Below are 21871 nucleotides of genomic sequence, written 5' to 3'. Positions count from 1 at the left end.
CACAAATAACACCATCCTCAATGATGGAGGAGCCCAGCACACAAGTGCAAATGATAAGGCTGAAACATTCACAACAATCTTCTGGCAAAAATACCAAGTGGATGTTCCACCTTGGCCTCCATCAGAGGATAAATGTATGGTTAGGTGCATTGACTATACTAGATTCTCACTCGAATTCGAATAGGAGCCATACTGTGGCAACTAGGTGACTTCACAGTCATTTCATAGCAGTATTAATGTAAGCCTTCGTATGATGCTAATAAATGAATTTGTAAAACTTAAACTTATTTGAGTTTAATTCACTTCACGTGATATCAAGAAATGGCTGAAAGCATTAGATACTGCAAAGTCTATGGGCCCTGATATAATTCCAGCAATAGGACTGAAGACTTGTGCTTCAGAACTTGCTACGCTCCTATTCCATTACTTCAACAGCACAGTCAACTACCTGGCAATGTGGAAAATATATAAGAAAAAGGACAACCTGGTCAATTACTGCCCTATCAGTCTATTCTTGGTCGTCAGTAAAGTGATGGAAGTGGTCATCAACAGCATTATCAAGTGGCACTTGCACAGCAATAACATGCTCACGGAGGCCCAGTTTGGGTTTCACCAGCCCAACTCCTGACTTTATTACAGTCTTGGTTCAAATGTGGACTAAAGAGCTGAATGCTAGGGGTGAGGTGAGAGTATGGTATCAAGAGTTCTAGTAAAACTGGAGTTAGTGGGAATCAATTGGCAAATGCTCTGCTGGTTGAAGTCATATCTGGCACAAAGGAAGATGATTATGCTGATTGGAGGTTAGTCATCTCAGCTGCAGGAGTTTCTCAGGGTAGTATCCTAGGACCAACCATCTTCAACTACTTCATCAGTGAGCTTCCTTCCATCATAAGGTCAGAAAGAGGGATTTTTGCTGAATACTGCATTATGTTCCGCATCATTTGGGACAACTCATACTGAAGCAGTCCATGTCCAAATGAGCCAAGATCTGGCCAGTATTCAGGCTTGGATGACAAGTGGCATTATACAAGTTATACATAATTATAATTATACATTACACAAGTTCCAGGTAATGACCATCTCCAACAAGAGAAAATCTAACCATCACCCCTTGACATTGAATGGTATTACCTTTACTGAACTCCCCCACAATCAACATCCTGCCAGTTACCATTGACCACAAACTAAACTGGACTAGCCATATAAATATTGTGGCTACTAGAGTGGGTCAGAGGCTAGAAATCCTGTGGTGAATAACCACAGGACTCTCCAAAGTCTATCCAATATCCACAAGGCACAGGTCAGGAGTGTGATGGAATATTTTGACAAAAGGTCGTCTGGACTTGAAACATCAGTTCTTTTCTCTCCTTACAGATACTCCCAGATCTGCTGAGATTTTCCAGCATTTTTCTCTTATGGAATATTTTATACTTGCTGGATGAGTGCAGCTCCTACATCATTCAAGAAGCTTGACACCATCAGGACAAAGCTGTCCACTTGATTGCTACCCCTTCCACAAACATTCAATCATTCCACCATTGACGGATAGTGGCAGCTGTGTGTACCATCCATAAGATGCACTTCAAGAACTCACTGAGGTTCCTTAGGCAGCATCTTCCAAAGCTACAACCACTACCATCTAGAAGGACAACAGCAGCAGACCTGAGAATACCACAAATGGAGGTATCTCTCCAAGGCACTCACCATGCTGATTTGGAAATATATCGCCATTCCTTCACTGTAGCTGGGTCAAAATCCTGGAACTCCTACCTTAACAGCACTGTGAGTGTATCTACACATCAGGGATTGCAGAAGTTAAGGCAACTTGCCACCACCTTTTCAAGTGTAACAAGGAATGGGTAATAAATGCTGATCCAGCCAGTGATCACACATTCCATAAATGAGTTTTAAAAATGGATTTAACAAAACGTTCTTAGCACCTGCCGTACCATACTTTTTACTTTTACGACTTGAAGACTGTAGAAACAAAACATTTATAAAATTGTAGCAACAACCAAAAGCAATCACTCTTCCTAAGGTGATGCCTAAGGAAGAAACCAATAACTAACCTAAGTAGTCGATCCAGGATTGATGTAGCGTCTTTCTGCTGCTAAAGGTGTGTTCAGCTATGTGACTTTGAAAATACATTAACTGGATCACTGAGCTTCAAAATGGTTCATTTTGGAGTCACATCAATATCGCAAACTATTTGCATTCTTGATCTACTTGCTGTGCATGCATCTAGTGGACATTAGCTGCACACGTTCTAATGTCTTTTCTCAACTGGCGCCTGTCATGCTTTGAGGCAGAAAAGTAAGTTTCTAGTAGGCACCAGTTTGGTCCTTCATACTTAGTGCTCAAACAGTGAGTATTACCAGTTCCAGGTTTGCACCCTTGTGTTATACAGCATTTTATATTCTTGAGATTTTCTCAATTGCTTTACAACATTAAAATTATCAGTTATGAAGGAAAATGTAGTCATAACTGTGCATAATTTTCTGATTGATTTAATTTGCAGATTCTTTGTGCTTTTGTAGGTGGTTCAATGGGCCAGAGGTCTACAAAAATACAGTGTCCTTCATATACATGGATTATTCACAGATCCCTGTGGTCTGGTGCTGGACCCATCAGGATACAAGGATGTAATGCATGACCAAGATTTGATGGTAGGCATTGATTTAACTTTTAAATTGACACATTACTGAAAATGTTTTCAAAGGATTATAAATGAATAATAAAACAACATTTATAAACAAGTGTTAATAATATTGTCAAAGTAAAAGCAAGCAATAGTCAGGCTTGCCTCCAGAAATGGGTGTCATACTTGGCAACAACCTCAGTTTTATTACTTTGATAAATATGAATGGGAAGGGGATATACATAATATACCTTACTTGCAATTAGCTTAATTACTATTCAATTAATGACCCTTTTCAACATATTTTCTGCTGATAGTTTTCTTAATACCAATGCAACAGAAGCTAATCTAATTCTTTTAAATCCTTTGCCATATTTGGATTAGCAGAGTCCAGAACTAATAACCAATCTAATAACACCAGTTTACTTTTAGAATATATAGAATGCCCAATCCACCACCTGTCAACCTGGATGATGGATAATTTGATTTCTTAGATCAGCTAAATTGATGCTTCAGGAATGATACAATTAAAAATGAAGACAAAATACACAATTTTTAATAGATTATTGCAATGTCCCAACAGGTTAGACCGTTCTTCCTTGATATCTAGTTTGGATTCAGCATTTTAAAAAAAATTGCCTGAAATGAGTGTGACAGACAAGGCCAGCATTTTATTGTTCTGTCACTAATTGACATTGAGAAGGTGGTGTGAGCCGCCATCTTGAACTGCTGGGTTCATGTGGTATAGGTATACACACAATATTATTTGGAATGAGTTTGAGGATTTTGACCCAGCATCTGAAGGAACATCAAAGCAGTTCCATGTCAGGGTGGTATGTGATTTGCTGGAGAACTCCTACTTGCCTGCTGACCTTCTTTGAAGTGGTAGAGGTCACAAGTTTTGACAGTGCTTTTGTGAGTTGCTATGTTGTAATTGTGTAGATGCCCACACTATTGTTGCCACTGCTGATTGTTAGCATCATTGTGGGTCATAGATGAGCTTGATCATGATTAGGATTTACATATATGACTGAACGCAAGGTTGTAAACTCGAGCAAGTTTGTCAAACATGACTTTTCCTTCATAAAACCATCTGACAATGGTGGTTTGAGCTTAAACAAAACCAGAAAATGCTGGAAAATCTCAGCAGGTTTCATCGTATCTGTGCGGAGGGAATAGAGCCAACATTGAGTCTAGATGACCCTTTGTTAGAGCCAAGAACAAAGAGAATCAACAGATATTTATACTATGAGGGTTCGGGGTAGTGGTGGGGAGGAGGTGCGGGGGCGTGGGTTGGTGGTGGTGGTGGAGGGTGGGGGATGGATGGCAGGTGGTGGAATGGGACAAAGGGAATGTAAGTGAGGATATAGAAGGTTGAAAAGGTGCTGAAAGAGTATATTAAGTGATCAGAATGTGTCAACGGCAGAACAAAGGTAAAGGTGATTAAGGGACTGTCTAGATATTATGATAGTTTCCCTGAAAGGGGAAGGGGCAGGAAGGAGAGCTCCATTCCAGCTCTCATTCTTGCCCACTCCTTTCCCAACCCCCTGCTTTAGGGCAACTGCTTTAATTCCCAGGGAGTCCCTTAACCATCTTACCTCTGTTCTGCCATTCATGCATTCTAACCACTTAATGGACACTTTTAGCACCTTCTCAGCTTTCTATATCCTCACTTACATTCTCTTAGTCCCATTCCATCCCTGCCCTCATAGTATATATCTCTGCTGATTCTCTTTGTTCTTAGCTCTGTCGAAGGGTCATCTAGAACCATAGAAAATTACAGCTCAGAAACAGGCCTTTTGGCCTTTCTTGTTTGTGCTGAACTATTTTTTTGTGTAGTCGCACTGACCTGCACTTGGACCATATCCCTCCACACCACTCTCATCCATAAACCCGTCCAAGCTTTTCTTAAATGTTAAAAGTGACCCTGCATTGACCACTTTATCTGGCAGGTCATTCCACACTCCCACCACTCTCTGCGTGAAGAAGCCCCCCCTAATATTCCCTTTCAACTTTCCTCATTTCACCCTCAACCCATGCCCTCTGGTTTTTTTCTCCCCTAGCCTCAGTGGAAAAAGCCTGCTTGCATTCACTCTATCTATACCCATCAAAATCTTATACACCTCCATCAAATCTCCCCTCATTCTTCGACGCTTCAGGGAATAAAGTCCTAACCTATTCAATCTCTCTCTGTAACTCAGCTTCTCAAGCCCTGGCAACAACCTTGTGAACCTTCTCTGCACTCTTTCAACCTTAGTTACATCCTTCCTGTAACTAGGTGACCAAAACTGTACACAATACTCTAAATTCAGCCTCAGCAATGCCTTATATGACCTTACCATAATACTCCAACTTTTATACACGATACTCCGATTTATAAAGGCCAATGTACCAGAAGCACTCTTTATGACCCTATCCACCTGTGACGTTACTTTTAGTGAATTCTGTACCTGTATTCCCAGATCCCTCTGTTCAACTGCACTCTTCAGACTCCTACCATTTACCCTGTAAGTTCTACTTTGGTTTGTCCTTCCAAAGTGCAATGCCTCACACTTGTCTGCATTAAATTCCATTTGCCATTTTTCAGCCCAAGTCCCTCTGCAAGCTTTGAAAACCTTCCTCACTGTCCACTACACCTCCAATTTTTGTATCAGCAAATTTGCTGATCCAATTTACCACATTATTATCCGGATCATTGATATAGATGACAAACAACAATGAACCCAATGCCGATCCTTGCGGTATTCCACTAGTCGCAGTCCTCCACAACCACCCTCTGGCTTCTTCCATTGAGCCAGTGTCTAATCCAATTTACAACCTCCCCATCTATACCTAGCGACTGAACCTTCCTAACTAACCTCCCATGAGGGACCTTGTCAAAGGCCTTGCTGAAATCCAGGTAGACAACATCCACTGCCTTTCCTTCATCCACTTTCCTGGTGACCTCCTCAAAAAACTCTAATAGATTGGTCAAACATGACCTACTATGCACAAAGCCATGTTGACTGTCCCTAATAAGTCCCTGCCTATCCAAATATTTGTAGATCCTTTCCCTTTTCACACCTTCCAATAACTTGCCAACCACTGACGTCAAACTTACTGGCCTGTAATTTCCTGGATTTCTTTTGGAACCTATTTTAAACAACGGAACAATATGAGCCACCCTCCAATCATCTGGCACCTCCCCCGTGAATATTGACATTTTAAATATGTCTGCCAGGGCCTCTGCAAGTTCAACAGTCCCTCAAGGTCTGTGGGGAATACCCTGTCCAGTCCTGGGGATTTATCCACTCTGATTTGCTTCAAGACAGCCAGCACCACCTCCCCTTTAATCTGTGAAGGTTCCATGACCTCCCTACTTGATTGCCCAATTTCCACAGACTCCATGCCCGTTTCCGCAGTAAATACGGATGCAAAAAACCCATTTAGTATCTCCCCCATCTCTTTTGGTTCCATACACAGTCTACCACTCTGGTCTTCAAGAGGACCAACTTTATCCCTCACTATCCTTTTGCTCCTAACGTACCTATAGAAACTCTTTCGATTTTCCTTCACTCTGTCTGCCAAAGCAACCTCATGTTTTCTTTTAGCCCTCCTGATTTCCCTCTTAAGTAGCTTCTTGCATTTTTTCTACTCCTCGAGCATCTGATCTGTTCCTTGCTGCCTGTACATTTCATACAACTCTCTCTTCCTCTTAATCAGTGTTACAATCTCCCTTGAGAACCAAGGTTCCTTATCCCTATTTACTTTGCCTTTAATCCTGACAGGAACATAGAAGCTCTGCGCACTCAAAAATTTCTCCTTTGAAGGCCTCCCACTTTCCATTTACATCCTTATCAGAGAACAGCCTGTGCCAATCCACACTTCCCAGATCCCTTCTCATTTCATCAAATTTGGCCTTTTTCCAGTTCAGAACTTCAACCCGAGGACCAGATCTATCCTTATCCATGATTTGAAACATTGACTCTATTGTCTCCTCACAGATGCCGTCAGACCTGCTGAGATTTTCCAGCATTTTCTGTTTTTGCTTCAGATTCTGGTGTCCACAAAGTTTAAACTTTATCTGTTAGTCACAAGTAAAGCTGCATAACACTGCAATGAAGTTACTGTGAAATTCCCATAGTTGCCACACTCCAGCGCCCATTTAGGTCAATGCACTTAACCAGCACGTCTTTCAGACGTGGGAGAAAATCAGAGCACCCAGAGGAAACCAATGCAGACATGGTGAGAACGTGCAAGCTCCACACAGACAGTGGCCTAAGCTGAGAATTGAACCTGGGTCCCTGGCACTGTAAGGCAGCAGCGCTAACTACTGTGCCACCGTGCTGCCCAGTATTTTGCTTTTATGCTAGTGGATTGAGGTTTGCTTTTCCAAACATTCAGTCTTAATGATTGATTCCAGCAACATCCCCACTACACAGGTCAAGCTAACTGGCTTTTGATTTGATTTGATCTATTATTGTCACATGTATTAGCATACAATGAGAAGTTTTGTTTCTTGCACGCTATACAGACAAAACATCCCATTCGTATAGAAGGAAATGAGAGATTGCAGAATGTAGCATTACAATCATATTTACGGCGTAGAGAAAGTTCAACTTAATGTGAGGTAGGTCCAGTCAAAAGTCTGACAGCAGCAGGGAAGAAGCTGTTCTTGAGTTGGTCGGTACGTGACCTCAGACTTTTGTATCTTTTTCCTGATGGAAGAAGGCGGAAGAGAGAATGTCTGGGGTGTGTGGGCTCCTTAATTATGCTGGCTGCTTTTCTGAGGCAATGGGAACTATAAACAGAGTCAATGGATGAGAGGCTGGTTTACGTGATGGATTGGGCTACATTCACGACCTTTTGTTGTTTCTTGCAGTCTTGGGCAGAGCAGGAGCCATACGAAGCTGTGATACAACCAGAAAGAATGCTTTCTATGGTGCATCTGTAAAAGTTGGTGAGAGTTGTAGCTGACATGCCAAATTTCCTTAATCTTCTGAGAAAGTAGAAGCATTGGTGGGCTTTCTTAACAGTAGTATCGGCATGGGGGGGACCAAGACAGGCTGTTGATGATCTGGATACCTAAAAACTTGAAGCTTTTGACCGTTTCTGTTTCGTCCCCATCGATGTAGACAGGGGCATGTTCTCCACTACCTTTCCAGAAATCAATGACAATCTCCTTCATTTTGTTGACATTGAGGGAGAGATTATTGTTTTTGCACCAGTTCACCAGATTCTCTATCTCATTCCTGTATTCTGTCTCGTCATTGTTTGAGATCTAACCCACTATGGTGATGTTGTCAGCAAACTTGAAAATCAAATTGGAGAGAAATTTGGCCGCGCAGTCATAGGCGTATATGGAGTATAGTCGGGGTCTGAGAACACAGTGTTGTGAGGCACCAGTGTTGAGGATAATCGTGGAAGGTGTTGTTGTTGCCTATCCTTACTGATTGTGATCTGTGAGTTAGGAAGTTCAGGATCCAGTCACAGGGGGAGGAGATGAGGCCCAGGCCCTGGAGTTTGGAGATGGGTTTCGTAGGAATAATGGTGTTGAAGTCTGAGCTGTAGTCAATGAAAGGAGCCTGACGTAGATGTCTTTGATATCTAGGTGTTGGAGGGTTGAGTGCAGGGCCAGGGGGATGGCGTCTGCTGTGGACTGTTGTGGCGATAGGCGAGCTGTAGTGGATCCAGGCAGTCCAAAAGGCTGGAATTGATTTGTGCCATGACTAAACTTTCAAAGCGCTTCATAATGATGAATGTCAGAACCACTTTAGTTCCTTATTTTTTGCCTCTCTCCACTTAGTACTTCTGGCTTATGGTGGCTGCAAATGCATTGATGTACCAGGCTGTATCATTGTTGAGGATGGGGATGTTTGTAGAGCCTCCTCCTCGGTTTGTAATTTAATTGTCCCTCAGCATTTAAAACTAGATTTGTCAAGATTGCAAAACTTTGCATTAATCCATTGTTGTGCAATTAGAGTAGTATTTATTAGCTACGTTGTCTAGACTCAATACAACTTTATCTTAACTGATTCTTGGTCCAAAAGAATAGCCGCTATTTTAACTGCCATTTCAGATACTTGAAAATATATATCACTAAATGGGTGTTCTTGCAACTTGCTGTAACTCATCAAATTGCTTTCAGTTTTAGCAAGTACCATATTGCTTATACCTACCTGAGAGAAGATGAACTTGTAACTCTTGCAGATCATCTTTATCTGACTTGTTTGAGAACAGAGAAATAGTTCATTTTTCACATTGATGACCAAAAAAATCTGCCAAAAAGTCTTAACGTGTCTCATACATTCTCTACAGATGTTTTCTGACCTTTTGAATACTTCCAGCTTTATCTGTTTGTATATCAGATTCCAGTATCTGTAATATTTTGGGCTTTATATCAACTGAGGGCAGTTATAATGTTAGACTTGCCAGCTATATAGCTACTTTGGGAACAAATTAATGATGATTTTCACCTTGGAGATTTGTGTGATCACTGAGTTGATTGAAACTATTCCATTCATTGATTTATTTAGCTTTGTAACCTGATCAGTGTTTGAAAACACAGACTTTCATCCTATCCACCTAGGTGGGAATCTGGCAGGGAAAATTGCACTTTCTTTATAAAACTGATCTGATTTTCAAAAAAAAACAAACACCTGGGAGAAGAAACATACATTCATGCATGGGGACTGGTTCTCTATAAACAAAAGGTGTATGTTCAAGTGTTTTTTTAGCCAGGAGCTGTGGCTTCTCCATTGCTTTCTCTTTGGCAGCACCTCAGCCAATCATATTCAACTTGCCAACCATCTGTACCCTTTTTTCTCTGTTGTAAAATTGTTGTGATTGTTTGAAATTTGGATTTCTTAACGTTGTCCTAATGAGTTGCCTGATTCGGCAACATGTCTCTCTTTTCAGCAATATTCTATTTCTTTCTATTAAAACTGCCACTTGCCATGTAGAGAAACTAGTCGGCATGTAGAGAAACTAGTCAGCATGCTGAGAAATTAGTCAGCAATGTGCTGGCACCTTGCATTGTTTAACATGTAGATAGGGCAGCCTTTGCATCTCATTCTTTACTTTATACCGAAGATTCAGTTTCATTCCTGAACATTTGGGCTCAATATTTGGATTTCTCAAGGCAGACAGTGCACAAACTTAATGCTGCCTTCTCATTTTCCATGATTGAAGCTTTGAATGCTCAACAGAGGCTCAGCAACATGTATAGTTCAAATGTATCTCATGCAGCTAGTTCCCTCTTAAAGGGGAACATTGTTCATTATACGGAAGCTGTTGCTGATAGTTTTGTTATCATCATTGTGGGTTGCAGATGAGCTTGTCCATGGTTCAGATTTACGCATATTACTAGAGGCAAGGTTGTTGGTAAATTTTCTCTTATTGAACATAATACTAACTATATACAATACTAGGTTTTTTGATTTGATTTATTAGTGCCACATGTATTAGTATACAGTGAAAAGTATTGTTTCTTGTGCACTTTTCAGTCAAAGCATACCATACCGGTGGATGTGGTGTTTCTCAATTTTCAGAAGGCGTTTGATAAGGTGCCACACAAGAGGTTGTTACAGAAGGTTAGGGGGCATGGAGTTGGGGGTAGGGTGTTAGCGTGGATAGGAGATTGGCTGTCAAATAGGAGGCAGAGAGTGGGTGTCAATGGGTGCTATTCGGATTGGCGGTTGGTGACTAGTGGAGTGCCCCAGGGGTCGGTGCTGGGGCCTCAGCTATTTACCATTTATATAGATGATCTGGAGGAGGGAACCGAGTCTAAGGTGTCGAAATTTGCTGATGACACAAAGATTGGTGGAACGGCAAATTGTGCGGAGGGTGTGGAAAGTCTGCAGACAGATCTAGATAGGCTGAGCAAGTGGGCGAGGACTTGGCAGATGGAATACAATGTTGGCAAGTGTGAGGTTATCCACTTTGGTAGGAATAATGGTAGGAAGGACTACTACTTACGTGGCGAAAAGCTGCAGCATGCTACGGTGCAGAGGGAGCTGGGGGTCCTTGTGCATGAGTCGCAAAAACCCAGCCTGCAGGTGCAGCAGGTGGTCAGGAAGGCAAATGGGATGCTGGCCTTCATAGCAAGGGGGATCGAATATAAAAGTAGGGAGGTCTTGCTGCAACTGTACAGGGCACTGGTGAGGCCGCAGCTGGAGTACTGTGTGCAGTTTTGGTTGCCGCACTTGCGCAAGGATATTTTGGCCTTGGAGGGAGTGCAGAGGAGGTTCGCTAGGCTGATACCGGAATTGAGGGGGTTGAGCTATGAGGAGAGGCTGAATAAACTGGGCTTGTACTTGTTAGAGTTTAGAAGGATGAGGGTAGATCTCATTGAGGCATACAAGATGATGAAAGGGATGGATAGGGTAGAGGTGGAGAGGTTCTTCCCGCTCAGAAAGGACAGCAGGACTAGAGGGCACAGCCTCAAGATAAAAGGAGGGCGGTTTAGAACGGAGTTGAGGAGGAACTTCTTCACTCAAAGGGTGGTGAATCTCTGGAATTCTCTGCCCGTTGAAGTGGTTGAGGCTTCCTCGCTAAATATATTTAAGTTGCGGGTAGATAGGTTTTTGGTAGGCAAGGGGATTAATGGTTATGGGGAGAAGGCGGGAAAGTGGAACTGAGCCACTTCAGATCAGCCATGATCTTATTGAATGGCGGGGCAGGCTCGAAGGGCTAGATGGCCTACTCCTGCTCCTATTTCTTATGTTCTTATACATAGAGAAGGAAAGGAGAGGGTGCAGAATGTAGTGTTGCAGTCATTGCTAGGGTGTAGAGAAAGATCAACTTAAAATGAGGTAGGTCCATTCAAAAGTCTGATGACAGTTTTAGATGGAACTATCACATAGCATATTGTCATATGATCTTAGATCACTGATAATGTAAACTACCAATTCACATATTTACCATTAATACTTCATACTAGATCTCACCTGCTCCCCCCTCCTCAAACCTACCCAAGTCTCTGACTCCATTAAAGACATCATATACGTTATCCTATAACTTCTTCTGAAATCTTTGTGTTGATCTTTGGCTCACAAATCAATTTCACTAAACTCCCTGACTTTGTTCTCAGCCCTTGCAGAGATTGCATAGGATTCATGTTCCATGTTCTCTGTTGAACTCTATAGATTAGTATGTGAATCAGTAGTGAACATTGGTTCTCAATTCAGGTTGTTTCCTGATCAAATGGGTGGTTAGTCCATTTCATTAATAGTGCTCTTCTTGTCAGTAAAAGTGTACATCTATTTCAGCTCACTATTCAGTTTCCATTTTTAGTCTCTGAGATAAGATTACAAGTTTAATGTTTTTTTTCCCCCCAATACTTGGCCTTCTCAATTCCGGTCATGAATCCAAATTGATTCGCCTCGTGGGATTCTGGTGAATCATGCACTATACGGCATTGATTATAGTTCATGTCTTGATTTGCATGATATTTATCCTTCTTCTCTCTCATTTTCTTTATATCTGCTGCAATATGACATGCCATAAGTATGTGTGGAAAAATAGAAAGTTGAGTCATAACCGTAACCACCTTTTCATCGGGATTCAGATGGAACAAAGCCGTTCTGAAATGGCTTGGAATGGTAGCTCAACAGTGATATTGTTCATTTTCTTCAGTGAATCATTTATCACTCTTGCTCCTCTTTTGACCTCTCCATTTGACTGTGGGTACCTGGATGAACTAGTCATGTGAACAAGTCCATCATCCTTTGTGAACTTCTTAAAACATAAATATACAAACTGTGGACCATTGTCTGAAATGATTAGATCTGGATGATGTATGGCAAAAATTTATTTCAGTAATTTAGTGATTGCTTTTGAAGTCAGATCATGAAAACGTTTGACCTCAATCCATCTGGAGTAATAGTCAACAACAATGAGGAATTATTTTCTCCTGAGTTTGAAAAGATCCATTCCTAACATTTCCATGGTGTGGAAAGAAATGAGGATACCATCAATGCTTTGCTTTCTTCCTTGTGATAGATTTTACAGGTGATGCAGCTCAAAATCATTTTTTCTAATGATTTGAGATCCCATTCCATCAGACACAACTTTGTACTCCTGCACAACACTTTTTGTAATGCCTAGGTGTCCATGGCGTATTCTCTGAAGGACCTGGTATGACCAACCACTTATCATAAATCAGTAAGTCATTCATGATGCTGTGATTACTTTGTTGGTCGAAGTATTGTTTTAGGATGAGATTATTTGGAACACATTCTGGCCATCCATTTTTGCAGAATTCCCTATTTTTTATTTGATTTTTATGATTTTTGGATTTCATTCATTCTCACTGTTGCTGGTAGGAATTTTGACAGGAATTTTGTGGTCAATGAGGAATGTGACTCAACAACCTCAATTAAATTTATGTTCTTATGTTCAGGCTTTTCAACAGGAATGCATGACATGCATGTAATTGTGGCAATAAATCTCATGATTCCCAACCAAAATCTCTGGACTTTTGATGAAATCTTTGCTATTGCCTTGACATTTAATTAGGTAGCCAATGGTTTGTGGACTGTCTCAATGATGAACTATGGTCCTAAAAGCTTCCCACATGCACATGTGGCACCTAATGCCTCTTTTGTGGTTATACAGTATCTTTATCTGTTTCAGTCAATGATTGAGATGCATAATGTGCTGATCTGCTTCTTCCAACTTTCTGGATTTGAAAGAGGACTGCTCCTAGTCCAATTGCTAATGCATGTGCAGCAATTATTGTGGGCAGTTCAAGGTTATAATGTGCCCATGTATTTGGTGAAATTAGTATCTCTTTGTCACCTCTAATAATTATCTGATTTAACTTTCTTTCTTCAACCTGCCTAGTTAACTGCACAGAATTCAATAGGATATAATCTCTCGACTGCAGAATATCTGGTAAGGTCCCTTCTAAGACTCCTACAGTAATACAATCCTGATTAGTTTGTCTTTCAGGGCTTTGTACTGTAACTCTGTTAGTTGATACAAGTCAAGCTCTCCCAGTCTTTGGATACCACTATTGAACTCTGCCTTTCTAAAATGGTATTCCTTCTAAGTCTAAAATAGGTGACAAGCTTTTTGTATGTTGCTGTTCTTTTTTTGTCTATGCCTTGCCTGACCATTACTTCACCTTTATTGATGCCTCTGGCATAGATCAAGGCACTGACCTGCTCCTTGCTAATGTTCTCTGCTAGTCCCAAAGCTGCTCTGTATTTTGCAAACCTGCAATATCAGTTCTGCCACTTTGTGGCTTGACCTGGGCTTCCACGTTGTCAAAGCACTCTAGCGTAGGGAAGATTCTCTCCATATTTTTCTTCACTGTGGCCTTTCTTTGGATTGTGTTGGTGATTTTCCTGTGCTGTTCTTCACCCACATTTGTTTGTCTTGCTGCTGCTTCCAGTTGCTGGGCTCTTTATTTTGTGTTTTCTCCATTGTATTTTCTGCTGTCATCCTTTAGTATGACAGCAGAAAGTTGTGGGTCTTGAATAAAATTGACTGTTATTTAAGGTTTGCAGGTATTGCTGGAGGGAGGGCTGTTCGTTTTATCTTTTATTGAACATTATAATGGCTATGCATAATATAAGACTTAGCACAGGGCTATACAATAGAACTGTCTGTCAGCATATTCTGTTGTGTGATCTACTATCACAGAAGAGGAATTTTGTGCCACAGTGGAAGACACAAATAACATGCCAAAAATTGATGACAGAAAGACTATGGCAGGTGAGGACCTAGAAACTATCACTATCATGAAAGAGTTAGTGTTGGGCAAGTTAATGGGGCTAAATGTAGACAAGTCTTCTGGTCCTGATGGAATGCACCCCAGCGTACTAAAAGAGATGATGGGAGAAATAGCAAATGCACTGGTAGTAATTTACCAAAATCCACTGGACGCTGGGATGGTTCCAGCAAATTGGAAAACAGCAAATGTGATGCCACTGTTTAAAAAAGGAGGTAGACAAAAGGGGGTAACTTTAGGCTGGTTAACTTAACTTTTGTACTAGGGAAAATGCTTGAATCTATCATCAAGGAAGAAATAGAGAGACATCTGGATATACATTGTCCATTGGTAAGACGCAACATGGGTTCATGAAGAGAAGGTCATGCTTGACTAACTTGGTGGAATTCTTTGAGAACATTACATGTGCACCTAACAATGTAGATGTGGTGTAAATGGATTTCCAGAAGGCATTTGACAAGATGCCACACCAAAGACTTCTGCATAAGGTAAAGGTGCATGGTGTTACAGGTAATGTATTAGTATGGATAGAGGATTGGTTAACTAACAGAAAGCAAAGAGTGGTGGTAAATGGGTGTTTTTCTGGTTGGCGATCAATGACTAGTGGTGTGCCTTAGGGATCAGTGTTAGGACTGCAATTGTTTACGATTTACGTAGATGATTTGGAGTTGGAGACCAAGTGTAGTGTGTCAAGATTCACAGATGACACTAAGATGAGTGGCAGAGCAAAGTGTGCAGAGGACGCTGAAAGTCTGCAAAGGGATATAGATAGTCTGAGTGAGTGGGCGAGGGTCTGGCAGATGGAGTACAATGTTGGTAAGTGTAAGGTCATCCACTTTGGTAGTAATAACAGCAAAATGAACTGTTAGCATGCTGCTGTGCAAAGGGACCTGTGCAAGAATCACAAGGAGTTGGTTTGCAGGTGCAGCAGATAATTAAGAAGGCAAATGCAATTTTGTCCTTCACTGCTAGAGGGATGGAATTTAAAAACAGTGAGGTTATGTTGCAGCTGTATAAAGTGCTGGTGAGGCCATACTTGGTGTACGGCTTTAGTCTCCTTACTTGAGAAAGGATATACTGGCACTCGAGGGGTGCAGAGGAGATTCACTAGGTTGATTCTAGAGTTGAGAGGGTTGCCTTATGAGGAGAGACTGAATAGACTGGGACTATACTCATTGGAATTCAGAAGAATGAGGGGAGATCTTACAGAAACGTATAAGATTATGAAGGGAATAGATAAGAAAGAAGCAGGGAAATTGTTTCCATTGGCAGGTGAAACTAGAACTAGGGGGCATGGCCCCAAAATAAGGGAAGCAGATTTAGAACTGAGTTGAGGAGAAACTTCTTCACACAAAGGGTTGTGAATCTGTGGAATTCCCTGCCCAGTGAAGCAGTTGAGACTACCTGATTGAATGTTTTTAAGGCAAGAACAGATAATTTTTTGAACAGTAAAGGAATTAAAGGTTATGGTGAGCAGGCATGTAAGTGGAGCTGAGCCCACAAAAAGAACAGCCATGATTTTATTGAATGGCAGAGCAAACTGAAGGGGCCAGATGATCTATTCCTGCTGCTAGTTCTTATTATGTTCTTATCACTGATGATGCAGATGTTTAGCATTAACCCTTTATACTACAACCGCCTGTATTTAAAGTGGCTGTAAGATGGAGGACGCCAAATGGAGGTCTGATGATGGAACCTGAGGTTTTCTAACATGGCACTGGAAGCTTTAGTTTTGAAAGTTGACAGGAAGAGAGAAGCCATGTTTCCAGGAAACCGTCAAGGAATGCTCCGAGCAGTGAATAGGTCCAGGTGCCCAGCAAGGTCAATTTCTGGAATTTGGCCTGAAGACCTAGCAGCAGTATCACAAGCAGTTCAGTGACCTCACTTCAGTGGTCCAGATCTGTGAACTTTCCACTCCTCATGCAGATCAAGGAGGCCTGTAACCACAGGAATCGGAACCAGAGCAGAGTATTTGCATCACTTCAGCCTGCTAGAGGAGACTGCTCTATATTATGGAAAATCTTTGGCACAGACTGTTAAATCACATCAACAATGGCAATTTCAAAATAATGGATTGCTTCTGAATAATGGCCCTTTTCCATCCCCACCTTGCTCATACCTTGCTATCTGGCATGAAATGCAAGCTGCAGATGGTGTGACCATCTTGTTTTCCCTCCAACGCTTACTTCACCTCAACCCTCTCCTGACTTATGATTTCAAACACATGAAAGCTGCTATCAGGCCAGCCACTGCAGCATCATGAGGAAGGGCGAGGGATATACCAGACTTCTGATGAAAGCAGTCGCAACCACTAGTTTATATAATGACACAATGCATATTTCGGATGTTAATATAGAATTGAGATCAACACATGATAATTCACTGGGCAAAAGTGACCTGCAGCTAGGCATGGGGAAGTAGGGCTGTATGTTTGACACCTCCCTAAAGGGTGAGGTCGCAGAATGTTACAGGCGATTTCAGTGAGGATTTTTGTTGGGGCAGCCTACAAGGAAACCTTGATGAGCATGTGTACTGAAATACTGGGAGAGACTGCTACAACAATTCCCATAAATGTAGCAACCTTTCTGTGGACAAGTCACTAATCTTGTCAGATTGCAGCAACACCACATTCCAAATCCATATGTTTCCAAAATTCTTCTTTTAAAAAAAACCCACAATAGTTCCACATTAAAGGCAGTCAAATGCATGTCACCTACAGATTTGATGGTTGGCTGTTTAAATAATGGTTGTTGGGATTGGAGAAGGTGGAATGGGTGGTGAAGGAAGTTATGATTGATTAGGAACGATCTCTAAGTGGTTCAGGATTGCAGAAAACTGATCAGTTTGGCTGGAGAGGTTGTCTGACTTGATGATCAGCCCACTCTTTGCTTCTTTTGCCCTTTTTTTCATTTCTGACATGAGATTCTTATTATTAAAAGGCAGGATGCATATGAATGTGTATGGTATGCTTTTGGTACCATTTAAGGATTACTATTAAGTATTGAGGTAACTCAAGGTAGTGAGTACATGGTCATGCTATAAAAGACTTTGAGGACTTAATTGATTTATGTTGTTGCTATTTCATAGAATCCCTATACTGCAGAAGAATGCCATTCAGCACTGACCACGATCTCACTGAGTTTGCACTGACCGCAATCTCACCCAGCCCTATCCCTGTAACCCCACATATTTACCCTGCTAATCCCCTGACACTGGGTCAATTTAGCATGATGTGAGATGCCGGCGTTGGACTGGGGTAAACACAGCAAGAAGTCTGACAGCACCAGGTTTAAATCCACCCGATTTATTTGATAGTAAACTTGCAAGCTTTCGGGGTTTGCCCCATAAATCGGTTGGACTTAAACCTGGTGTTGTCAGACTTCTTACTCAGTTTAGCATGGCCAATCCACCTAACCCACACACCTTTGGACTGTGGGAAGAAACTGAATGACCTGGAGGAAACCCATGCAAACATGGGGAGAATGTGCAAATTTCATTCAGACAATGACCTGAGGCTGAAATTGAACCCAGTCCCTGGCGCTGTGAAGCAGCAGTGCTAACCACTGTGCCAATCCAAAGCTAATGTACCATTGGGCTGCTTTTATAAAGCAGCCATCTGGACATATTACTGTCTTGATTGAGCTGCTAGGCATGTGAATGCTCAAGGAGACTTGTGTGTCTTCAAAGGTCAACTTTAAATTTTATATGTTCAGTGTATTTTGTGGTTTGCTGCAATGAAACAGGTGAGAAAGAATGTTAGCTTTCTTAGCAATGGGGTGAGTCTTTTGATCGAATTTCACTCTGGCAACAGCCACCTTGCACTGATGTGTGCCTTGAAGCTGTGTTCTATTTGTTCAAATTCTTAAAATTCACTAATGGTGCCAATTGTTGTTTCTTCGATTATCTGTTAATCCCCAAATCTCACTTGCCTTCCATGGGCTGCTGGCCTTAAAGTTAAACTAGAAATTATCAGGGTAAAATATAATGCATGTGATACCTCCTGTGATTAGGATTTTATGAAGGGATAGCATTTTTGACCAGTCTTTTGTGAGATTTTCCTAGAGGGGCAAGGTGGTTTCTAATTTGAATTGAGGTTTAACTTCATTTAAGAGAAGAAGCACAACCAATGACCAGCCAATTCAACAGTTTGAAATTTGTCCTGGAGTTTTTTTTTGTTTTCAATACTATGCAGTACAGCATGTGACTTTTCTGGATTGGATTTTTGCTTATGAGACTGAAACTGAACTTTTAACTTAAAATAGTATTGCTAGGATCAGCGTGTAAGGTATTAAGTACCACTCAAAGTTTCATGGAGGGATGTCATGGCAGCATAACTGAGTATCCTGTTTTAATCAAACTCTGGAAAAAAAGTACTCACCAGCTGTAGTGATTGTCATTGCATTGCATTGTGGCAAAATTGTTGGTACTTCAAAATTCTGTGAAGACTTGTCTTGGACAAATGGTGAGCATCCATTTAAAGGGAAAGTGTTGCATTCTTGTAAATTTCAGAATTTAAGGAAGTGAATTCAATATATTCTTGCTATGGAGTGTTTCACTGAATTTTTTTTGATGTAAATACATTAATTATTGGCCTGAAGCTGTATTCATCTGGTTGCATTTGTGAAATTTTAATTGTGCATGAAATTTCAGTAGTCTGTGGAAAGATAAGGAAAGGATTTTTGGTCTGTTTTCAACTGGATTGTGATCCAGATCTCAAAGGGTGAAAGGTTAATTTGGAATGACCAGTGACATTTGAGAGAATATCCAGTTTGAAAAGAAAATATCATTATAGTGATGATGGCTGATAAAGAGCCTACATTTATTTGTTCCTATAATCCCCTTTCTGCAAAATGATTGAGTTGGACTCTACTTATTATTCTGAACTTCTAATCTATACAGCCTGCGTTAGCTGCTTGTCCTTAAAAATGACAGACTCCTGACAAGCAAATGTGTCAGGAGATTCCCAGGGCTGATGAGTGGCTGTCAGGTAGGTCTGAAATAACTTCTCATTAGTGGATGACTTAGGAGAGACAAAGACTAGATTTCATGTTGGCAATCAAATAAAACATTGTGAGAATCTGTTTTTCATTTTTTAATAGAATGGAATAGTTTGAAAGCTACCCCCCAAAATCTTTTTTTTCCTCACTAATTTTTCAGTTGTGTTAAAACGGGACTTAATTAGTTTTTTGGTATCCTGCCACATTCGGTTGGTTTGCCTTTTAAAATATATTTTTGAAGCAATTTTTTTTAATGTAAATGTCGTGTCAGCTCCTCTCTGGTTGAAATTCAGGCATTGATGATGATGACTGATAATTTTGCTACAAAATCAAGAAAGCAAAAGATGTATGATTGACAATGAACATGATAATACTTCCAAAGTAGTATAAAGGTCAGCACTTATTTCTTCAAAAATTGAGCTTTGCACATAAAAATGGTTGCAATGTAAAATAACTATTAATACAGTTTTATTGTGGTTCTGAAAACCTGATCATATGTTATGTTATCAAGGGTATTTATGCTTTACACACTTAAGGGGGACCATACTCTTTTAATATGTTTGGGATTTTTTCTTTCCCTGATAGGAAGAATTTCAGGATCTGTACCGTACCAAGTCATTTGTCTTTTTGGGCTGTGGAGAAACTCTGCGTGATCAGATCTTCCAGGCGTTATTTCTATATTCTGTTCAGGACAAAGTGGACCTGGAACACTTCATGCTGGTGCGAAAGGATAGTCATGATCAATTCTTTAAGTTGCAGGCAGAGATGCTGCTGCATGGGATTAAAATAGTGTCCTATGGAGACCGATTTGAATATATGCCTCAGTATTTCTACGATTTGGTAGCACAGATTTGCAGGCACAGAAGCCCAGGTAAGTTATCTGTGACTGGTATTGGTTTTTTGTGTTGAATACTGCTTTAAGTTGTGTTAGGTTCAAGAATTCACTGACATCTTGTGATCTGGTACAAGCGCACAACTTTATTAGGAGCTCCTTCTCTGTCTTACGTGATGTTGACACAGTGAAAAGTCTGACAACACCAGGTTTTAGTCCAACCTATTTATTTGATAATATACTCACAAGCTTTCGGGGTTAGCCCCTTCATCAGGTGAATGGAGAGTTCTGGCCTCAGACAGAGCATATAAAGCACAGACAGTTTAGAGATTACTGATTAGAATGCGAATCCTTACACCTAACCTGCTGTTCAAGATCTGAAGTGGCAACTTGCCTGGGTTTGCAAAACCTCACTTACTGTACTGTCTGGAGACAATACACATCTCTTTAAACTGTGATCAGTGCTCCTTCCACTCACATTATCAGCCACTTCAGATCTTGAACAGCAGGTTAGGTGTAAGGATTCGCATTCTAATCAGTAATCTCTAAACTGTCTGTGCTTTATATGCTCTGTCTGAGGCCAGAACTCTCCATTCACCTGATGAAGGGGCTAACCCTGAAAGCTTGTGAGTATATTATCAAATAAATAGGTTGGACTAAAACCTGGTGTTGTCAGACTTTTCACTGTGTTTACGCCAGTCCAACGCCGGCATACCCACATCATGACTATTACGTGATGTTACCATTCTTTTTCTGTTCTCACTTACACAGTCATTATTATACATTACTCCAGAGAACGCCCATTCACGTTCATTGGCTAATTAAACACTTTTGCAGAGATGACTGACACTAATTGGTTCTGACCTCTGATCATGTGCTGTCCATGAGTAATTGCTTCTGCCAAGGTTAGCTGATCACAATGCTGTGTATATAAGCAGTACATCGCAGCATGTTGTAACATTATAACATGCCCCAGCACAAGTAAAGCCTGAAATCTCAGCATGATTTATCCCGAGAGAAAATGTTAGTACAAATACATTGTGGAAAATATTATAAAAATTATATAAAAAAAAACAGTTGGCTTCCTGCAATTGCAAATCCCTTTTGAGGTTTTAAATTGGTGCTACAATTTTTATAGAACATATTTTTTCAAATCTGTTTCAATCAATGTTAAGATATGAGAAGACAGTAAAATCGATAGATATAACGGAACAATTTGTTGATCAATTCAAGTTTGGGCAGTGACATGAATACAAGAATGATGGGTTGTGAGAGATAATTCAACAGCAATTCTATCGCCCAAACATGAGATGGGCTGTTTCTTGTAAGTCCAAAAATTGGACCTTGTTGATTTACCAATGGCACGTGTACTGTAAAATAATTTTTTTAAAATCTTGTTTATAAATTTTGAAGAGCAAAGATCTCTAAATTGTTTGTATTAATACAATATATCCCATGTCTGATTTTGTAGGTTAGATAGAAGATTAGGGAGGGATCTCTGATTGGGTTGCCAAGGGTTTGAGATCTGATTCCTTCAAGAGTTGCCACTCTCCATTCTGTAAAAGAACTACATTTTTTGAAAGTGGAGACTGATTGAAGACTCAAAATGAAATTGAACTATGATTTTTGGCACAAAAGAAGAAAACTTTTTTTTATTCATTCATGAGACATGATTGTTGCTGGTTGGC

The 21871-nt window shown here is 40.6% G+C and overlaps 1 protein-coding gene across 6 annotated transcripts in view; it reads left to right on the top strand.

Moving 5' to 3' along the window:
- The window catches only part of LOC145344083 (protein FAM118A-like), a 91325-nt gene that overhangs the window by 42807 nt on the left and 26647 nt on the right, over window positions 1–21871 (top strand). For 5 of the 6 annotated variants that reach the window (XR_013886837.1, XM_080190890.1, XM_080190893.1 and 2 more), the window contains 3 exons: window positions 2538–2666; window positions 13463–13513; window positions 19937–20222. Coding sequence is in view for 5 of the 6 variants with exons in the window: in XM_080190890.1 (XP_080047016.1) it covers window positions 2538–2666; window positions 13463–13513; window positions 19937–20222 (466 nt within the window). In the remaining variant the exon portion in view is untranslated. The remainder of the gene's footprint in view (window positions 1–2537; window positions 2667–13462; window positions 13514–19936; window positions 20223–21871) is intronic. The other variant, XM_080190891.1, reaches the window with a different exon arrangement.

The sequence above is a fragment of the Carcharhinus amblyrhynchos genome, chromosome 6, assembly GCF_965287045.1.
Source record: "Carcharhinus amblyrhynchos chromosome 6, sCarAmb.v2.hapA, whole genome shotgun sequence".
NCBI classification, from domain to species: domain Eukaryota; kingdom Metazoa; phylum Chordata; class Chondrichthyes; order Carcharhiniformes; family Carcharhinidae; genus Carcharhinus; species Carcharhinus amblyrhynchos.
This window is presented reverse-complemented; position numbering and strand designations above follow the sequence as displayed.